The sequence below is a fragment of the Poecilia reticulata genome, linkage group LG7 (genome assembly GCF_000633615.1).
Source record: "Poecilia reticulata strain Guanapo linkage group LG7, Guppy_female_1.0+MT, whole genome shotgun sequence".
NCBI lineage: Eukaryota > Metazoa > Chordata > Actinopteri > Cyprinodontiformes > Poeciliidae > Poecilia > Poecilia reticulata.
Genome location: NC_024337.1, coordinates 25,063,874 through 25,085,523, shown reverse-complemented (window position 1 = coordinate 25,085,523; position 21,650 = coordinate 25,063,874). Strand labels below are relative to the sequence as shown.

At 38.0% G+C, this 21,650-nt stretch overlaps 1 protein-coding gene across 17 annotated transcripts in view; it reads right to left on the bottom strand.

The window, feature by feature from the left end:
* Nucleotides 1-21,650, bottom strand: part of LOC103467448 (ERC protein 2) — a 154,557-nt gene that overhangs the window by 60,898 nt on the left and 72,009 nt on the right. For 16 of the 17 annotated variants that reach the window (XR_001776808.1, XR_001776809.1, XR_001776806.1 and 13 more), the window contains 2 exons: nt 19,723-19,869; nt 12,986-13,146 (listed from right to left, as the gene is read on the bottom strand). Coding sequence is in view for 9 of the 17 variants with exons in the window: in XM_017305966.1 (XP_017161455.1) it covers nt 12,986-13,146; nt 19,723-19,869 (308 nt within the window). In the remaining 8 variants the exon portion in view is untranslated. The remainder of the gene's footprint in view (nt 1-12,985; nt 13,147-19,722; nt 19,870-21,650) is intronic. The other variant, XM_017305971.1, reaches the window with a different exon arrangement.

The window sequence follows — 21,650 nt, the reverse complement described above, 5'->3', positions numbered from 1 at the left end:
ATATTCTGTTTTCCTATGGTTGAATTCAAATATTTCTTTTACTAAAATGTGTTCTTGATTAAATTTAAAGGTCATCATATTTTACTCAGAAAACCTAACAAAAAGGGAAGAAAGTATGAAACTTAAACCAAAATCAATATTTCCACTAATTTCTAAAGCTGAATAGTATTTTTAAACTTTAAATTTGACTGACAGAAATAACCCTTTCAGTCACGCATTTAAAACCAGCGGCATTTGGTCCACCTTGAATGCTGCTATGATTTTAATGATTGAAATTACAGTTTTTGTCATAAGTGATCATTCATCACCACAAATAATTACAAGCAGGCTAGGTTCACCACAGAGGACTTTTGGGAACTTTACAATCATTAATTTTGTACTGGGTGGTAATTTAACAAGTTCTGCATTTGAAATGCATCGTCCTCACTCTTGGGCAATTTTCGGTTCCATTCCTGATATATTTTTTCAGACAAGAAAATGAATATCCCCATTGTGAACTGCAAGTTAAGCTAAAAATTTAATTATTATATCCTTCAAGACATTTAACTTTTAATCAGTTTATTTAGAATCTTGATTCCAGACTGAACTCTGCACGGTACAGATGATTAAGACGTAGGCTCTTGACAGAGCAAAGCCTGTTACAGACTGATAGACATTCAGTTTGAATTAGATCCTCTGGAGCTTGAGCACAGGGTCATATCTCACTGCCTGTGGCTTGGACAGTAGACACCGTGAGGATCTGTTTCAAATCAAAGCAAAGAAAAATGGGTAAACCCAATCTGACTCAACCTTCCTACCTACCCCAACCCCTCTGCATCTCTCTCTTTTGTCTTTTTTGCTGCCTCTCGCTTGCTGTTTTTAGGTGTCTCTTGGACTTCCATCACTAAACACCTCATAACTGAGACTTCACTTACTATAACAAACAAAAATGTATGGGGACAGGATAGGAAAAAAAGCAACAAATGTTGCAGTTGTAGGGCTGGTAAGAAGAACCTGTGAGCATTATGTATGTACTATTTGTGTGCTTTAAAATTATGCATTCCTGTATTTCATTATTTGCATGTGTTATTAATTTGTCAGGCCATTCTTAAAGCACAGCCCTTCTCCCTACAGGGTTTCCCCCGGTGTATTATCAGCCTGGCGGGCCACCGGGCTTTACTTGTGCCCCCACAAGGCTAAGCATTGCTTATTTTTTCCAAGTTATTTAAAAAAAAGTTGTATTTTTTAAGATTTTATCATTGGTGTTCAGGTTTTAATCTTCCAATCTTTTGATGACACATATTTCTAAAGTGATTATTTTCAAGTTCCATGTCAACTTTAAACATTTTTAACTTACAAACACAGTAGGCCGCTGGAAGAATCACTGCCCTACTGCCCAACCACCGGGCTTAGCAAATTTTCTATTTTTTTTTCTTAACCAAGACATGAAAGACATGACCTTTATTTTAAAATATACCTGGAAATGTTGAATTCTCAAACCAGAGTGATAAAGCCATAGCATTGTGCTTTAATGAATCAATTGCTGTGTACATCAATATATCTGCCTCATGTTTGTACACTTTTTGTTTTAGAGCATAATATTGCTCTCTTTTTGCAAAGACACATGTTTTTTTGGGCTGGCTAATAGTTCTTCCTATGTGTGTGATGTGGTTTACAGTCGTTTGAAGTGTTCAGGAATCCTTCATAAGATCGGACCCCAAGCTTGTCTTACCAGATAAAGGTCTTTGTAAAGAAGACAATCAACCATTTTTTTTTTGTACCTAATAGAAATCTGTGTCCCTGTGAGGCAGGGTCTGTGCTTGTGTATGAGTGTGTATATAAGTAACTGAGCCCTTGTTCAAGTGTGCACCAGTTCCCTAATTCAATCAAGAGTGTAACCTAAGGCCAAACACACACATTTGATTTCAGTAAATGCTGAACCCAAAGACCTGTGGCTAGAAGGGATCAGAGACATGTCAGATACGTCAGTGCCTGTTATTGTAAGATTGCGTTTGCATGCAGTTGTGTGTGTCAGTAGGGGTGGCAACATGAGACATAAAGGAGATTTCACTTTTGTCTTTTTCCTTTTTGATTTCTCATAGAAAATCCATCAAGTGTAACAAATGTATATTCAAGATGCACGCATTTAAGCACACTCGTTTAGCTGGTGGTATTACAGTCCTTTGAACGGCTGGTTTTGTTTACTTGTGGGCTCAAGGCACAGTAAGTCCACGTCTTAGCTATGCGTGGGATTTATTGTTACATGCCAGAAATGCTGCTCACGTCAGGCTCCTCCAAAATCCTCCCCCATCTTAATCAGGCATGTGAATGATACAGCAGCTTCTTTGAAAGTCTGACTTTTGCAAACTTTAAATCTGAACTTCTACACACTTATAATACTGATGTCAAATGTAACAGATGCTAAGTAAAGAAAAATACAAAACTTTCTCTCTACCTCTCATTTTAACAAAGCCATGACCCACTGAATGAATGAAACATGGGTGCGACGTCCGATCACTGAACCAGAACCGCATTCTTGGATGGAAACAAATTATCTCTGCAAAGGAACTTGGATAATACAAACAATTCAGAAAATCAACTTTTATGCCATAGACAGGACAACATTATCACACCACTTCCCTTATCATTCAAAAATTGAGAAATGGTCTCCGATTATATAGACCAGGTTAGTATGCTGACCTGCATTCTCAAATCCATTGCATCACACCAGGAAGCTATGGACAGATTAAAATTGCTGACTATAATATGAAGCTCAAAAATTATATTTACTCCACACAACCTCACTTTCAAATCCAGTTTCTCTAAAGCTTTCTTATGCCTGACTGGGTTTATTTAACACTGTGAGATACAAAATATTCACAAAATTCATTTTAATAAATTTATGTGTGGACCATTTACACTTGGTGGGGATTGGAATCATGCCCATTCATGCATTAAAAAATGCATTTCAAAGCATCCAAAATATTCACAAATGAAAATGAAGGACGGACTCCGTAAGATAAATTATCAACATTATAATCTTCACAATTTCTTCAGTTATTAATGATTCACATATCAGCATCAAGGCTGTAGGTTATGATGATGATGGTGGATCCGTTCTTGTTCAGGCTTTAGTAACTGCATACTAAAAAAACACACACACACACATTGTGCACATTATGCATTTGAAATTGGATGCAAAGATTAATTTCTCAATATCAAGATTTTTTTTGTTGTTGTTAAACTTAACCTTTTTTATGAAAAGATGTTGTGGCTGAAAGTCATGCAGCTGTTTTGGTTCACACTTTCTTAAACAAATCTTGTTTCTGCAGTATTTTCGCTGTTTGTTTAGTGGTAACCAATTACGTCTCTATGCAGTCTGTCCACCCACATTAAAACCTTTTCGGTCTCATTCATACAAATCTCAGAAAGGAAGAACTGCTCTGACTAAAAAGGTTGTTATGCAAAGATTTGACACTTACTGTAAATAATTGTCCTTCAGTTTGTGCATATTTTTTTCTCTGTACTTTTATTTAATGGGCTTGCTCTCCATTTCCTTTTTTTCTTGGACACCACTTCTAATTTCATTAAAACCAGACAAAAGTTTTATTACAGGGTTGTTAAAGTTAACAGTCTATGTGCTACTTGTGAATAGTATATTCTTACCGCAAACAAGACAAAGTAAAACTTTTCTTTGATAAAATGTAAAATCTTAACAGAAACTTTTCTCCCTCTTTTTTATTTTGTCTTTTGCTGTATCCTCATTCGTTTTTTGATCTCAGTTTTTCTCTCTTCTTCATAGCTGCTGTCCTACATTTTGGAGACCCAGTGGCCTGAAGATACCAGCCATTTTCTCAATTATGTCTCCGTTTAGCTGAAAACAAGCCCCAAAGCAAGAGCAAGAAAAATCATCACGTAACTGCTGGCACAATCTACCCATCTTTCTTTATTAATAGCTATTATGTCCCTCACTTTGCTTGGTGTATGCATACGTGTGGGTGCGTCGTCTTTCTCTTGCACACACACAAACACCAAAAATAAATCATGTATTCACATGTTTTCCTTTGCACAAAAACACTTTTAATGCTCATAAGTAAGAATATGCGTGTATACTCATCCAAACTTGTTCAGGCTGTTTTCTAGCTCTGCTGAGAAGTACATAATGATAATTACAGTTTGGGTCTACATCCCAGAATTAACCAGATGAGACACAAACACACACAAATTCCCTAAGTGCCAGGGGCTGATTTGGTGCATGTTGACTGTTGTGCAGTATTGGAGCAACACAGAGCTGGGAAATGGCCCGTTCAGCTATTGTTCTCTATTAAAAACTCATGGGGACCCTCAGAGTTACACTGAAAAAACTTACTTGAAAAAAAAAATCCACAATGTTTAAGCATTTACTAAAGGTGCTGCATAACGTTACGCTGCACTTACTGGAGGAAGTCAGGTGAGACTGAGTAGAATTGCAGTTAAAGAGTCTTTTACCTGATCTCTATCATATGAGAAAGAGAGGGTAGCAGAGATGCAGATATGGGCAGATGAAGGCAAACACATACTTTAACTCAGATAAGGACTGGAGAAGAAACAAAGGAGAAAAAGCATAGCCTGGTCTCAGGTGTGTGTGCAACCACAGAGGCTTGGAAGTGTTTACAGTGTGTGAAAAAAATGCCAGTAAGCTCTGCTGAATCACTTGTGTGGGTATACCAGTATTTCATGTGCCTATAATTGGTAAACCGTAAAGGCATTTTACTAGGCCACCATTTTAATGGCTGTTTTACACAGCATCCCCAACAACATACAGATGCATTTTAAAGCAACCTATCCCACATTGTGTCTAAAAATTACTCAGTGCACTTTCTATTTGTACTTTTAATCAACTACTGATGTTCATCTTCTAGACAGACCATGTACTTGCATATTTACCCAAACTTGGATTTGACTTTCTGGCCAAATCTCTAAGCAGTTGTGTCTACAGGTTTTGAGAGTGACAGAAATGTTATTTTTCACAAACTTTGCTGGTTCAGTAATCTCAGGTCTTTTTAACAGATGTTTCTTCGGCATGGTTACAAACATTTCATATGTTTCAAAGGGTGTCATTGAGAAATACATACAGTTTGTGTAAAGCTCCAAGGAGTTGCTCAACAGAGAATCCATTGGAGGATGAGAAACATGAGAAAATGCGGCGACCATGTAAACCCCACGCAGAAAGCCCTCTTCTTAGGATTTTAATCCAGGACATTCCAGCTGCAAGGGCAGTGCAAACAATTGTGCCACCATGCAAAGAAGCACATTTTTAAGGTTTATGTTCTAGCTTTAGAACAACAAATCAATGAAAGCACTTTATTAAATGGAAAGCACAATGTCAAAGCATTTTAGTACATCTATTTAAAAACAGTGCTGAATTAACTTTAGCCAAAGCTTATTTAGGCCACTGTGGAGGAAATAAAAACTCCAGAGCCACAGGGTGCAGATCCCTGCCTTAGTTGAATCATCTTAAGAGAACTGTATCAATTCTTGCTGAACTTTCGTTAGCACCCCAAAGGTTTCATTACATCAATTTATCTGGCTGGATAAATTGATGTACCCAGCCAGGTAAGTGACTGATCATTTGATAAATAGTCCCCTTTGCTAAATGGTTATCTTACAAGCAGCTATATCCATGCCAGGAAAGCCCTTTAGCTCCAACATACTTGCCTGCTTTGATTGTACGGTCCTTAACGAGAGTGTGGTTTAAAGCTCCACTTCTCTTTAAAATTAGCAATTAATATCTTCTCATTTAATCAAGATCACAGAATAATATCAGTTGCCCTGATCCTTTCACTGGATCTTTATTATCAATATGCTGCAAGCTTTATTGGCAGGACTAAAACATAAGGCAGAAGAGGTCTTATTGGTTACGTTAATTTCCTTAAACTTTGCAATTAACTGTATAACATCTGATCACACTTCATAGCAACGTAGACTCAATATAAATTACCATTGTAAAAACTTATGTTGTAAAACATAAGTTCTCTCAATCTCTTTTGTACTCAACAATCAAACTTGTCTTTCCTTACTCGGCCTTCTCTCCTTTCCTCTGGTGACCCTGAGGGCAGGACGGTTGTTTAGAAGGCCATCACTAGTTCCATCTGGGTGGTGTCTTGGACTGCCTCTTTATGGCCACACTGCCTACCTAACCAATTGCCCACTTGCGCACACACAAACATTCCAAACCCACAATCAGTTTTGAGGCAAACTTGGGGGTGTTAACCTCCCTGAGGCCAATCACAGTTGGTCTTCTCAAGGGTTCCATGTATAAACGACCAATTGACTTGAATATGGTTTGTGTGCTTAAGTGCAAGTACGTGCATGTGTATTTACGACTGACACTAATTAGCAAGGCTACTGCACCTACTTCCTCAGAACAATTTCCTGTGATAGCAATTATTAGGTATGTGTGATAAATTCCAGGCCTTCTTCCAGTTGTCTGGAGATAGAACAACGGAGAAAACACACAAAAAGGGGCGGGAGTGTACTTAATACCCAGAGGAAGTTAAGGAGGTTGGTAGTTAAAGAGGTTGGTGTCAAAGGAGTGATGAGGTAAAAAAAAGTCAGATGAGCCGTTGAAAGAAAAATGTTACCAAAGAGGGCAACTTAGCACAAAGTTAAAAGCGGATTCCACATATAGCATCTTTCCATCATGTTTTAATGTGGCGTCTCTTCTGTCAGTTAATACAGTGACTCTGCTTTTGTGTGTCACAAATACTCCATTTCTACAATGTCACATATAAGCTTAATAAAACGCTTGCAAAGGGGTATTTGTGATTAGCTGCAGCTTTAGGATGAACTCCTGATGTACTGCTTATCAATAGCTGCATGAGTAAAATCAGACACATTCAGAGGAAAAAGAAATGCCACGTTTGTGAATTAACGTCTATCGGGCTCTTTTTCTTCTGCTATTCCCAGTGTGGAGTAATGTTTGATTTTTTTTAGGGTGCCTGCTACTGTTTGATGACAGAACTGCAATCAGTATGAAAAAATATACTTAAATAGCTTCCAGGATCATTGGGTTAAATACATTGCTCTGTGCAATCTCTTGTAAAATGGCAAATGGCCTGTACTTGGACTTGCACTTACTTCTGTATCTAGTCCAGAGCACTCCAAAGTGCTTCACACAACATTCAGCCATTCACACACAAGTTCACATGAATTAATTCACCATGTTGATTGTTGGTGGCAAGCAACATAGTAGTCACAACTGTCTTGGGGCAAAGACAGGGTTGCCATGCAGTGGTGCCATTGGCAAGGTGAGTAAAGTGTCTTGCCCAAGGATACGCTGAGAAAAGCGGTGTAGAGATTTGAACCAGCAACCCACCGGTTACAGAACAAACTCTTACCACCACCACCGTCTGAGAGTCAAACTAAAACAAAACCTGTCGTATTGGACTGATACATTAAGATTCAAGCAGTATGTAGAAGTCAATTCTTCATAAACTTTACAGAACAAAGACTTAGAAAAAGCAATTTCCAAATGATCCAAGTCATCCATTCACAAATAAAAGGGAGAAAGGGAGATAAGGGTGGTGCTGGACATAGGGCTGACATAATAACATACCTATAGGCCGGACAGCTGACACACACGTCGAATGTAAACATGTGTGTCATAGGGCAGGGGAGCCTAGACAGACATGATGAATGACCAGAGGTTCCCACGAGGCGACATACACACACAAATCTGCATGAAGAGGGAGGAAGGTGATGTGTGGTCAGCCCCTCCTCATCACAGCAACACAGAGAATCCCATTCACAAGCTGTGGTGTGACCCTCTGTGTCTCATCATTACTTATGAAAACAATTGTACCGTGGTACCAGTACTTGTGTGCATGTAGCTATGTGAATGCCTATGAGTGTCTGCGTGTATATGCTCTACGCTCACGGCTGCATTGTTCCACAAATACCAAGAAAGATTTTTTATTTTTTTTTAATTGTCCTCTGCAGTACAACATTGTTCAGGATTATATACTGGAATGTTTTTTTAGATGCAAACATGGTTCACTTTGTGAGTGCACAGGCTGCACACATGTAAGAGTTTGCAAGCTCTCTGTGTGCATTAGTGTGTCTGTGTGTGTCAAGGCCCCTTGGAGAGATCAGTGAGCGGGGACATGACCTTACCAGTATGGCTGGTCTTTCTGCCTGTTTAGTCAGAGTAACCATGGCGATGGAGCTTTGCAGACAGGATGTCTACATGGGGGATTTTAAAGTCATAATGTTGCTACTCCTTTGAGCTTCGTTATGCCATAAAATAGTGTAACTAAATGGCTACGTGAGCATATAATGAACACAACTTAATTTGGGGTTATAGTTTAAATCTCATTTCATTTCCACTGTGTAAAATACTTGATTTTCCTTTGGTACAGATTATATTTTTAGTGAATAGCATCTGAGTGCCAAACGGTGCAATTGCAAGAGCACTGACCAGCAAGACTTCTATAAAAGGTAACTTAAATCTATAATAACGGTCTTTAACAATGCATACCACTTCTTCTTGATGCAACATACATAAGTAATACCTGTATTTGAGTTAATACATATGTTATTTAAATAATAATGCTTTATTTCTATAGCATTTAGGTATTGGTCTAGACTCCTCAATGGGGATTTGAGGCATTCCACAATGTTGTACAACACAAACGTTTTCTTTGCCTATCAAGAACAAACTCAATTATAGAAAAGCATTGGAAGTCAATATATATTTTGTACCTCCATTTTTACTAGAACTTTATCGTAGCAGAAAAAACCATTAAAGAAAAATATTTAGCAGAATTTAAGTCAGTGGGAAATATCTTGAAGAGAAAGAAACAGCAGTGACCGTAAGCTGACAGAGGCAGCGTGGTAGGCCCAGAAAATACTTTAAAAACCTGTCTGCCAACTATCTTTAGGAGCTACATGCAAGGACATCAACAAGGACTGAAGAGGATTAAAGTTAAAAACATGTTTGTAAAAGTATGTTTGTTTTTATTCTTTGCTTCTCCTTCTTAGTAACGCAGTATAGTCAAAGAGCGTAGCTATAAAACCATATGAAGTTTCAATGAGTCATGATGTTGTAACATTATAGATAAAGACAACTACTAATTGTTGCTTTAGTTTATTTTTGCAAGTTGCACCTTGATTACACACTTCTTGTTGCCATTGACAAAGTCTGAACATAATTCTGGTTGGGTATTTGACCACTCTCTGAGTCCTTGGCAACAAGTTGGATTGCTAAAGTCCAGGCTTTAAAGACAAATACACATTTTTTAATAGGCGTGAGTTCAGTACTTTGAGAAGGTCTTTAATGATAGCCTACCATATACATTGTAAATCATGGTTTGATGTGTTTTGGGGATCATTGACCAGTCAGGACAACCAGCTTTGTCCAAATGTCAACTCTTTGAAACAAACTGTCAACCTCGATAAAACAGGAATTGGTTGGGAAGTTAAAAAATTATCCAGGAACATAATATTAAGTTTGATTTTACTGGAACACCAGTGTCACAGTCCAACATGAATTGAGTTTGAAATCACAGGATACCAGTATAAAAAAAATAAATCCCAAAATTTAAACCAAAACGGAAGAGTCAAGCTGAGCCTTTCAAACCCTGGAGCCTTGTATCAACTCTTTAAGATGGCGGTGGTGGTCATAGCATCATATTTTGGGGGAGTTTTTTTTTTTTCTGCCAGTAATATTTAAAACAAAGTTTTAAATAGGCGGAAGGATAAATCAAAGGTCCTCCACCAGGGCGGTGTCCTCAAAATTCCTGAACTTCACCTCAAATCAACAGCAAGATGACTGAAAGCTGAACTCATTGAGAAAACACACCAATTCAAATAACAGCAACCATGCAGCTAAGAAGAGTGGTCAAATGTCCAGCCAGAAATACATCAGAAGCTTTTGCAATTCTCAATTAATGCACATCTTGTCTCGTAGAACCTTCTAACTGGTAAAAAAAAAAAAAAAAAAAAAAAGTAGCATTATACATTAAATTAAGTTTTGCTTATCTTCCATCAAAGAACATTAGTATTTTGACACAATTACACTTTTCTGTTGACACCTAGGCTGTGTTCAGTCATTCTTCTCAATACCCATCCTTGTGTCATTTTATGCCAGCCACACTTTGTTCCCTCCCACCCTTCACAGCTCCACATATTTTTCATCTAACACTCTCTCCATCAACATCCTCCCTACTTTTCCTTCTATATCATCTTTTTTTCCATTCCTTTACATCTTTTGCCCATGCACCATTCTACAACTTATCTTGTGCTATGTGTTCAGCTTTTCCTGTAATTCCTGCATGTCATTATACTAAGTATAACCGACCTCTACCCTCTTTTTGTCTCGTTTTACTATCTCAAATTATATCCCCACCTTTTTTCCTTATCAATTTCCATTGCAAAATGTAAACCCAAGTAAGCTCACCCACGTTTTTAACGTCTGCATAAGGATTAGCTTCAGAATCTGCGATGTAATGGCATGAAGTGTTATCCAACTCTGACTATAGAAACATCTCAATGATGGACTATTCAAAACGTCCAAACACATCATTTCTCTATTGCGCACCTACACCCTGTGACCCCAGAATTATTTAATGAGTAGCTCCTCAGGAGACCATCTGTGCGTCTGTGTGTGTGAACACTGTACAGTACGGTGGAAACTTAATCTGGTGTGGGGTGATAGAAGAGACCCGTATTGCTCCTTATACATCAAGCCTTCAGCTCCATATCCGAAAACGATAATAATAAGCTCTCTCTAACAGTTACACACACAGACACACGCACACACATAAACATTGGGAGCTAAGGAAACCCAGCAGGCCATGAGAGGATATTGAATATGATTTCTCTCTCCTTGTCTCTTTTATTCATTACCAGTGTTGAAAAGCCAAATTTTTCTCTCTCTCTCCCTCTCTGTCTCTCTCTCTCTCTCCTTCTGGCTTACAAGCACACACACACACACAAAAACAAAAAACACACAGGCTCATACAGAGCCTCCCTGACTCGCCGTGGAACATACCTCACACAGTTTGGTTCAGTTGACCTAGACAAATGCCACATTATAGAGGAGAGAGAGAGAGAAAGAAGAAAACAAGAGAGAGAGAGAGAGAATCCTGGCATTCTGTCAAACTTCTATCATGATTCCTAAGATTTGGAATACCTCAGTTTGTGCAGCCCCTTTATTCTATCCCATTCGCTCTGCCCTGTCCTCCTTCATTCCTGCATTTATTCCCATCTATCCCTCTTGTTGCCTGGCTTTCTCTGCCCTGTGTCTTTCCTGCTTAGCTTTCTCTCCGCTAACTTGGGCCAGAGCTGTGCTGTGGGGAGTATAGCCCCCTTTTCTTTAAAAGCAAAAAGCCACAGTTTGTGTAAGTATGTGCATGTCTGCAGACGTGAGTGATTACATGCGAGTTCCACTGAGGTTGTGTGCAGATTTTGCATGCGTATCTTTGTGGCCCATTCTGTCTCACGAAGCTTTGCCCCCTCGCAATTCAACAGTTCTTTAATCCTTATCATCAGTGACCCCAAACCCCCAGCTCCCAACCTCTTCATGCACATAGAATACAATGCATAACAGACCACACACACACTCATGCCCCCTGTGCCCCCTTCATTAACTCCTACCAGTTTAGACTAGGCTGAGGCTCGAACACAAAGGGAAAGATTCCAATAGACTTTGTTGCTGTGTATGTCAACCAACCATCACACTAAACGTCTTCCTCTCAGGCATCCTCTGATGGTAATACGATACCAGCGTAAGCACAGTGCCTTACGACGACATGGATGCGTTTCACATGCTGGGTCACAAAGCAGTTCTGTTAGAGACACCTTGAGCACAGATTGTGTCTTTATTATTTAAAAAACATGCTTCCTGATTAACATTCCTGGTAAAATTAGACGTCGGAAATCAAAACAGACAGGAAGATGGTTTGTATTACAACAAAGACATGCATAGGGTATGCTTTTAGCAGCTGCGCGCTCTTCTAACAGACACAAACACTCTTTCACGCACACAGGGGAGAAGTACTACCCTGTGTACACATTCTTTCAGTATTCTGTGTGATCAAAGCAGCATAATGGACTTTAAAAGTTGTCTTTTCAGTGTACACGTGCCAATGTTCTCTCTACTGTGGCTCACATTTAAAGCATTTCTCTGCAGCACATGACAAGCAGATATGTGGTTTCTTAGTCCTTTAGTCAGATAACTCAAAGCACGTCACACATACCCACTGACATACACACTCACACATGGGAATCTAGACAATTCTGGACTGTTGTGCAAAGCTGGTTGAGGAATACTAGTAACTTGTAAATCAGGGCGCTGAATTTGTTTGTACATAATTTACAGAAATATGGAAAACAGGTTTTATATGGAATATGGAAAACTTCACAATTATGCATTACTATTTGTTGGTGTATCTCAAAACATAATATAACATTATACATTAAAAAAAAATTAAGAGGTATTGATACTTTGCAAACAACTAATCACACATATATATATATATATATATATATAACTGTATGCAAGCTAAAAGAGGGGAACTAGGTCAGCAGTGAGAAATCACTAATAATTAGCAACTGTCGACTCAGTTTATCTTTTATATTACATGTATGCCTTTAAATACTGTGTTTCCCATCTCTGGTCCCTAGGATTGACTGCCCTGGATGTTTGAAATGTTTTTCTGCTTCAACAAACCTGATTTAAACTGATGGGCTATTAATAGCCGTCTGTTGAACTTGATGACACGCTGAGAAGGAAATTAAATCATTGAACCAGCTATGCTGAAGCTAGAATACATTTAAAAGTGGAAGAACAAAGATGTCTGAAGGGGTCCAAAAAGCAACATCCATCATTTAGTTTTAGCTTGAAGCGGTTTAGGTAGGGATTTCTATATACGTACGAGTCAGAGTGGTGTGTTGGACTTTCGTAATATTTTGATATAAACTGACCTAAAGTGGAAGGCAATATACTTTCAGCTGGTGAGCTTACTTCATCTCCAGGATCTCCTCCAGCTGTTTGCGTCTCTCCTGCCGCAGTTGGTTGAGGTGTCCATCTCGATCATGTAGGCACTTCTGAGTGGAGGACAGACGTACTTTAGTGGCATCTAGCTCCTGGCGAGTCTTCTCTAAAGCTCCCATCAGCTCCTCCAACTATTTAAGGGGACAACAGGTTTATAGGTGTTAGAACTTCCCACAATAACCATATTGCTATGTTCTAAAGTGATTATTTTAGTGGCTAAAGCTGAAGCCCGCTTCACCTTGTAGTCTTCATCTTTCACTCGGAAGAGTGTTTATAAGAGGCAGGGTGTCCCGGATATTCCCACTTAGCAGTGCAAAGCTTAATGAAGCATTTGGACATGAAGGCATAGGAGCCCGCTCTGTTAATCTATTTTTACCTGTAATGTGTTCCAGCTTATAATGAAAAAGGAAAGATTAATTATTTCTAAATGTAAATATTTATTGATCACAATTACCATCAGTTTTTCACCAACAGCAGAAAAAAAACAATAATTTGGTTTAGGAATATAAAACAACTTATATATATATATATATATATATATATATTATTATTTTTTTTTTTTTCATGACTGCATTACTCTTCTTGATATAACTTCCAAAGGATTGGTGGTGAGTTAACTGTAGGAAGACCAAGGAAAAGGGGATTCAGCGCAACTCATTTATTTTATGGTAAAACGCAAAAGATCAGTTTTGCCCCCTCACTGCATGTGGGCTGTGTGCAGTAAAGCCTGTGAGTGCTTAAATGGTTAAGATGAGATGAAATGACAGCCTAAACATGGAAATCAATGGACAGTTGACATCTTGAAGGAGGTAAAATTATTGTGGTTCATAGGTTAGTTGAATGGCATGTTCAATGACCCTTGGGATGGAAACGACTTTCCCCTCTACTCGCCTCCTTTCACCACTTATTTCATCTTCCTCATAAGTGTGGTACTACTTCAGGGGTACTGAAGATAATGTTCAAGCTCTCAAGTGCATCTCCTTCCTCTGCACACTCATGCCCTCCAGCTAATGCGAGCCTGTGTGTCCAAGCGGAGTGCCTGATAGACAGGATGTGACCTCTGGGCATCTTTATCCTAACACAGGAAGGGGTCTAATTGCTCAACAACAACTACTTCACAATAGGATGCAGAACCAGTCAAAATGTTCAGATAAAAATAAAAGAGTGTCTTATTATCTTTATTTGACTCTGTTACTTTGAAGATTTATTATACGGCAAGCCTAAAAGACAGTCGTTTAAAACGTCGACTAAAAGAGATACAAGGAAAAAAGAACCAGAAGGATAGCATTTAGAGGAACAACATCAGGGGTCAGACATGAAAAAGGCAAAGGGCATCTTTTATGAAGGAGCCAAATCGTTCACACATTTTTGGGACACTGCAAGTCCTCCAGCTTTCTAGGTGTGTTTCACAGATGTCAGATACTCATGAATATCACATATGGAACAAGATTTCAAAGACTGTAAGTGAATACCAAGAATCTTAATGAAAGTGAAGAATTTTTATTTTAGTTTATCAATTAATCACAACAGTTCCACCATATGACGCAGACAGACATGTGGCTGTGTGAATTTTAATTATGGTATACAGGAAAAACTGTCTTAATACCTCTTGGAACTTTGTTGACATTGTGTCAAGTTAAAAGCACAACTTTCCCTGTACATTAGTGGGATTTGAGGTGACAAACAAAATTAAAGCGGGGCATATTTATGACATGGAAGAAAAGTGGCAAGTGGTTTTTAAAATTTTCTCAAAGTAAAATCTATGCAATAACTTCACTTGAAATTAGTGAATAAATAGAGCTAACGTGTCCAGGCCTGGCCCAAATCTCCATGGGGTCTTTAGCAAATTTTGTTTGGGCGTCTTCTATTTCTGTAATAATGTGGATTTCTGTATTCAACAGTCATATGATTAGATCATTCGCACACCTACAATAATATATCTCTGACAGTGTTTACATTATATCCTTATATATAGTAAAAGCAACAACAACAAAAACTAGCATGCACTGGACTTAAGATAGAATACACACACATATATTCATGACTTCATGACTTATTTTGATTTAAATAATTATTTTAGGTGTAATTCCAAGAGCTAAAAGTTAAGTTTATACTTGGTGAGTCTTTCTGAGAATGTGGACCAGTAGTGATCTTATTCTGTGCCTTCAAATAATTTTAACAGCGCTTCTGGTGAAGATTCACAACTTATAAATTGATGTAAAAAATTATGTTTGTTTTAGCAATATAAATTATGCTCAGCAGCAAACAATCGCCAACTACAGCTTAGAGTAGCCCACTGAAATATTAATCCAGCAGCCATGTAGCCTGAGGTAAAAACATTTTGCTAGACAATGTCAAACATTGACAAGTTTTGATTATTGTTATCAAACGTTATCAAACTCACAATTTTCAAGCCAAAAAGCCTAGAAACTATATAGGGCCAACCACGAGAATGAACCTATTTAAAGTTAAAATTTTGTTTCACACAAACACAAAGACGCTAAATGTTTGGTTGTTGAACTGGATCGTACAAGGTCGCTATCAAGCTAACTTTCTATTAGCAGCTCCACAAATTGTTTTGATAAACATTACATTACCAGGTCACATGCAAGTATACACATTTATTCTATTCTTACTCTTTCTGTTCTCCGTTCCTGAAGGCTAAATCCATTTGTGCGAGATTGTTTTGTTTACTTATCTTCCACCAATGCTTTGGAGATTTGGATGCGCACTTGCACATTGCACGGCAGCTCATATTACCGGTGAAGCGTTACCTACCGCGCCCACCAGGGGGCCCCAAGAGCAATTTATTCTTTCTTTTTTGCCCTTATAAAGATTTCTGCATGTTCACATATATTATTGTAAAAAAAAAAATCAATACAATTTATTATACAATTGTGTGTTTTTGTTAATGTAATCACATAAAAATCATCTCTAAGTAAAAACATAAATAAAAAAAAACAAAAAAAAACATAAATACCTCTTAGGGGCCCCCTTAGTCGCCCCATGACCCTAAGTAGCTACTTAGTTTGCTTATGCCTTAGCCCAGGTCTGAGTGTGTACATAATTTAATCTCAGCAGATAGCTCCCACAAGACCGGAAGTAATTTATTCCAGAAATGTACTATCTTGGCAGGCAACCTGTAGATAGTGCTACATAGCAGCAGCATTACGAGCAGCTTTGCTGGGGATTAAATAAATGTTTTTCCCTTTTTTTCTGTTCTTCAGAAGAACCAGTTCAGGGTCCAGCAGTAGCACATCTTATAAAATATAGTTAACAAATAATTTGTGTTGCCGAGAGCCATAAGATGAGGATGATGATGCTGATGATGCTGATGATGTGATGATCATGCCATACCATCATGAAATGATCATCATTATTATATCTCTCTAACATAAATTTGACTCGTTCCCCGAAAGTCTCCTTCTATTGCGCACTTTTGCCAGAAACAACAGAAAAAGTGTTAGTAACAAGAGGAAAGCTTGAGTATAGGCAGATGTGTACATGCCAGTTGGAAAATGACCCGGAACACATAACAAGGGTCACAATAGATGGCTCACATCAAAGCTAATTCATGTGTGATGATGGACAAGTCAGAATCTGTACATTAATCTACTTGAAAGTTTGTGTAAAGACTTGAACTTTGCTCTTTACAGACCCGCTATTTTGACAAAGTCTGAACAATTTTTCAAAGAAAAAGTGGCTAACATGAAAGTAGAGAATGTGCAATGTTGATAGAGTAAGTCTAAAGTGGTTCTACAAAGAATAACTCTTGTTTTTATTTGTAAAAAAAAAAAATGAAAATAATTAATCGTTTTATTCCATTTCAAACTGATGTTCCACTATGTGTCCATAGCATTAAATCCCAAAGAAATAAAATGAAGCTTCTGTTTGCAGCAAAGCATAATATAAAGAGGTTTATTTTACTTTTTCTTTTTTTTTTTTGCAGGCCTCAATGTAAGCAAATACACTCTTTTTTTAATCTTGAAAGCCAAGGTTCACACGTGTAACTTGATTTAGATGTACCTCCATGACTGTCAGTTTTCAGCTTTTCTCCTGCCAGTCCCTCATTAGTGCACCACCCAGGGTAGTTGTCATTGCACAATCACATCATTAATAAGGAATACAATGAATTTTAGCAAAAATTAGGGACTTAATCTGCTTAGGGGTGATCCTGTGCGTGCTAATTTAGCTCAGCTTCAAGAAAAGGCTCTCCAACCAAACTAAGGCTGGCTAAGGCTAGTACACTTTAGTTGATAAGCTGATTGAGAGCTCAAAGGTAGAGACCAAATCCCTCTGGTGCATTCATGCCATGTTCCTGGTTCAAAGGCCTAGTTCAAACGCCAAAGTGGGAAATCGACAGAAAACGCATTGGGAAGGCAGCGCGGACATAATAGCATGAGACAACTTAAGAAGGCCAATGGGAAAGAACAAGGATGGATGGTAGAGGTGATTTCATGAGAAAGAAAAAAGCTGAAAGGGGTAGAGACAGAGTGAGAGACTTAAAGGATTGGGGTGTGAAGAAAAGTGACCTGGGGCATTACCCATGTTACATTTCATCAGGTCAGGCTGACAGAAGATTTTCAGCTCATTACACATCATGAGACTTATTATTCTGGGACAGAGGGAAGAAAAAAAAAGAAGAGAATCAAACAAAAAGGGAGTGTGTGAGAGAATGAGAGTTTAGTAGGGAACTCTGAAGCAGTGCCAGGGTCAGGTGGTCTTTCCGACAGACGTGACCCTTATTCTGGTCTGTAATCACATTCCTCTCTTTTCTTTCTGAAACATTAGAAAAATTTAATTTGTCAACTACCAGTGAGCATCAGAGTCTGGGCATCTATAGTGAGATGGATGCCTTTTTAACATTTTGTTGGACTACAATCACAAGTTACAATGTATGGTTTTTTTTTATTATTATTTTGTGTGATTAATCAAATTAAAGTAGTGCATTATTATGCAAGTAGAAAGAAAATGAGATATTCTTTCCAGAATATTTTCTTTTTTACTAATGAAGATCTTAAAACATGGTACTTTAATTTATTATGCTTTACTGTCAAAACTGCTGAAGCTCAGCAAAAAAAAAAAAAAAAAAAAAAGAACATTTGTGAATTGAGATCTGCACTTTCATTGAGTCATTTTAAGATTACATATTTGCTTTGAGGTAAACCATTCCATTGTAGCTTTGGGTGAATGTTTACAGTTATTGCCCTGGCATAAAGTAAACCCCTTTAACCAACTCAAGCCTTTTATTGGTACTAACATGTTTTCTTTCAGTGAAGCATCATCCGTAGCTTCGTCTATCCTGATTCAGATCTCGAAAAAAAAAGAAGGATCCCCACAACATAAAACTCCCACTGTCGTGTTTCATTGTGGCGATGGTCTGAAGGCAACTAGATATTATTTAGAGGTATTTCTTTAGGGTTCACATTCATGCATTAATTTGTGTTGATCTATCATTTACATCTCCAATATGTCTAAGTGAAGAAGTTCAAGGTTTAAGAGTATTTTTACAAAGCACTGTAAACTGCCAGTGTGACTACATGGCTCCTTATTTTCTTAATGTCTAGAAAAGTTCTAAAATTGTGTAAATAAAAAGCAAGTTGACTGGGACTTTTGGAGTCACTGGGAGTTAATGTCTCACAATTCATGTTCTGTCTCTTCTTCACATGAGTTAACTTGGGTTAAAGCTAAATAACCTACTTCTTCACATGCAACAACTTCCTCAAGACTGCTTTTCATTTCTTTACGACTTCTCAGAGGATTAAAATATTGTTTAATAAACACAGTATCCAAGCTGAATGTAAGTTGAGTGTGAACGTACGCAAAAGAGAGGAAAAAGCAAGCCACAGTTAACATTGGCTCTGGCTGAATCTTCTAAACTAAGTCTGACCTTCTCTAACTTGGCTCTGCTGTCGACCAGTTCTCTTTTTTCATGTTTCAAGCTCTGGTAGAGAGTGTGCTTAAAGAAATACAGACATATTTCTACCTCATAATGTTAGTTCTAGTTTTAACCACCGTTGGCTCTCAAATTACTTGTGGCACTCATAAGTAATGCAAGGTCATTCTCATTCAAATGCACACTCACACCGAGAGGAAACATGCTCCCTTGCCCTGTTTCTTTTTCCCACCGCAGACACACCTACACTCATGCGCACATTCAAAAGCACACACATTCATTTTTCTTTTTTTTTATTGGCCCACATTAAGATGTAGAGCAACCAGCTAGCAGTCGGAAAAATAGACAAACAGCAGGACATGCATGTTTAAAAAAGGCAGACGAGTCTGCAAACCTAAGGTCGGTTTGATGGAAAAATACATATTATATATCGCATATGTGCGAATCCACAACATGTTCAATGTGCACACATTTCCATGCATACACATTTAACAAAGGAAAACCCAGACTACTTTAATAATTTCTGATTTGATTATTTGGTTTAGAATTTCAGCTACGAGAAAAACATTACAAAAGCTTCTTAAAAAAAAACAACCCATAACAAAAAATTATTTTGGGGTAACATACTATATCGCACCAAAAGAGTTAAAGTTTTCCTATCAGGCTGCAGATACACATGGGGGTGTTGTTCAGTTCATGACACTAACTAAATGGCTTTTGAAAAGATACTGTACATGAGGCTGTGTGCATTTATAGTTCTGTAATATGCAGGTTTGTGGTCCACCATAAGTGTGTGCACCATCATATGAACCTGTCTTTGGGCCTGAACACGGGCCGCCTCCTCCTGCGCCCAAAGGGCCTCCCTATGGGCTGAGGTGTTCATGGTATCCCTCAGAGCCTTCTCCAGCTCCATTATCCGCTCCGCCGTCTCACGCATGGCATCCTGGGAATTGCAAAGCTTGATGTGGAAGAGGGAGAAGAAGAGTAGGTTTCGGAAAAAAAAGATGCAAAAGCCAAAGACAAAAGTTTTGTTTTTTTAAACTGCTTTGGAATTTGATCTGAAATGATTTTTGAGCTCGTTTTTCTGCAACGTTGGTTAGTAATCCAGAAATCAATTTACCGGTCATTTGAAATTTGTTTTTGCGCTGATGGTTGACTGGCTAATATAATACTGGGGGAAAAAAAAGAAACTGTCAGTTTTCTGTCTGCACTTTCTTTAGTTTGAGACAAATTTAGTAAGAGTTACACACTCATTCTTTCATACATCCTACTCCTATCTTTTGATTATGCTTTTCATATGGTCAACTTCAAGAATTCTTACATTTAAAGAAATGCTTTCTCACAGAATCATCTTTTACACCTTAAATGTACCATAATTGCATCTCGTTGAGAACAGGGTCAAGAATAAAAAGATGTCACGATGAAAATTTACTACTGTGATAAAAACACCTAAGTACCTAATCATAACTGGATTTACTCTCAGCAGAGTGTATAATTCTTTTCTCCATATTTCTTCACCCATGGCTAGTCGTAACCCAACCACAAAAAATTTGCAAATTTGTAATTGTCACAGAAAAACAAAATAAATCAATAAATATAGCTAAATTACAATTAGCTGCTGAAGCAGTTCTTGAAACTGTAATTTCTTACATCTTGCTGAAAGTTGCACTCACCAATCCTAAATTAAGACCACCGGGACCAAAGTGGATAAATGGGGATAATCTGCTACTCCACAATCTAAATGTGCGACATTTAGGTGTTTGATCACAAAAAGAACCAGAAATTGGCTCATAAAAACATGATAGATACTATTTTACAGTTTTAGTACTAGTGACTGCAGAAAATCTGTAACAATTTTCTCGCTTGCTCTCATGTAAGTCATCTGACTTGTGAGTGTGAGTGTATAGATCACACTGTGGGCTTCCACTCACACATTTTGTGTGTGGCCTGTTTGACACCTACGGTGAGGGCAAGAAAATGATCCTTTTCCACACTGGTTGATGGAACCGTGAAGAAAAACCGGGAAAAGAAAAAATAAACCAGCTGATTTTCTTTCAGTTTTTTTTACTAGTTTTGTCATTGATTCTTAAAGTGTTGATTTGCTTTTATGTTCACACTTTCACACTTTTCTTAGAGCAGCATACAACGCCTTGCTGTCTTGTGTGGATGAAGAAGCCTGAGCAAAGTGCAGGCGTTTCTGCCCAGGTAAGTTGAATGACAACTAAAATGTCTGACAGTTTGTGAAAGCATGCTAAAATAAAATAAAAAATCAAACATGACAGCTTCATGTCTGGTGTACTGAGCTTATCCCTCCGAATGGACATGTTGACAACAAAAGCCTACATATGCAAATGTAATGTATGTAGCTCAAATAGCAGTGCTATGAGAAAACACATTTTTGGTTTCGTAGCTAGCAGAGCATTTCTTTAAACGGCACCATAGGTCACACATGAGGATTCAATTGTAATGGAGTCTCCAGATGTAGAGAAAGTCATTTCATGAGACATTGCCAGGGAAACACAAGTGGGATGTGAATGCCTTATCACTTGCCTCTAACAAAATACCTTACATTAGTTTGAAACCTCTTTTAACTCATTCACAAAAAACGACGTATCAAACTGTCACTGATGATGACGCTACACCTTAAAGCTGGTAAAATCAAAAAGCGAACTTGGGCTCTTCTTTTCAGCACGCCACAGCTGGAAGTAAGCAACATACAGCCGCACACACACACAAGCA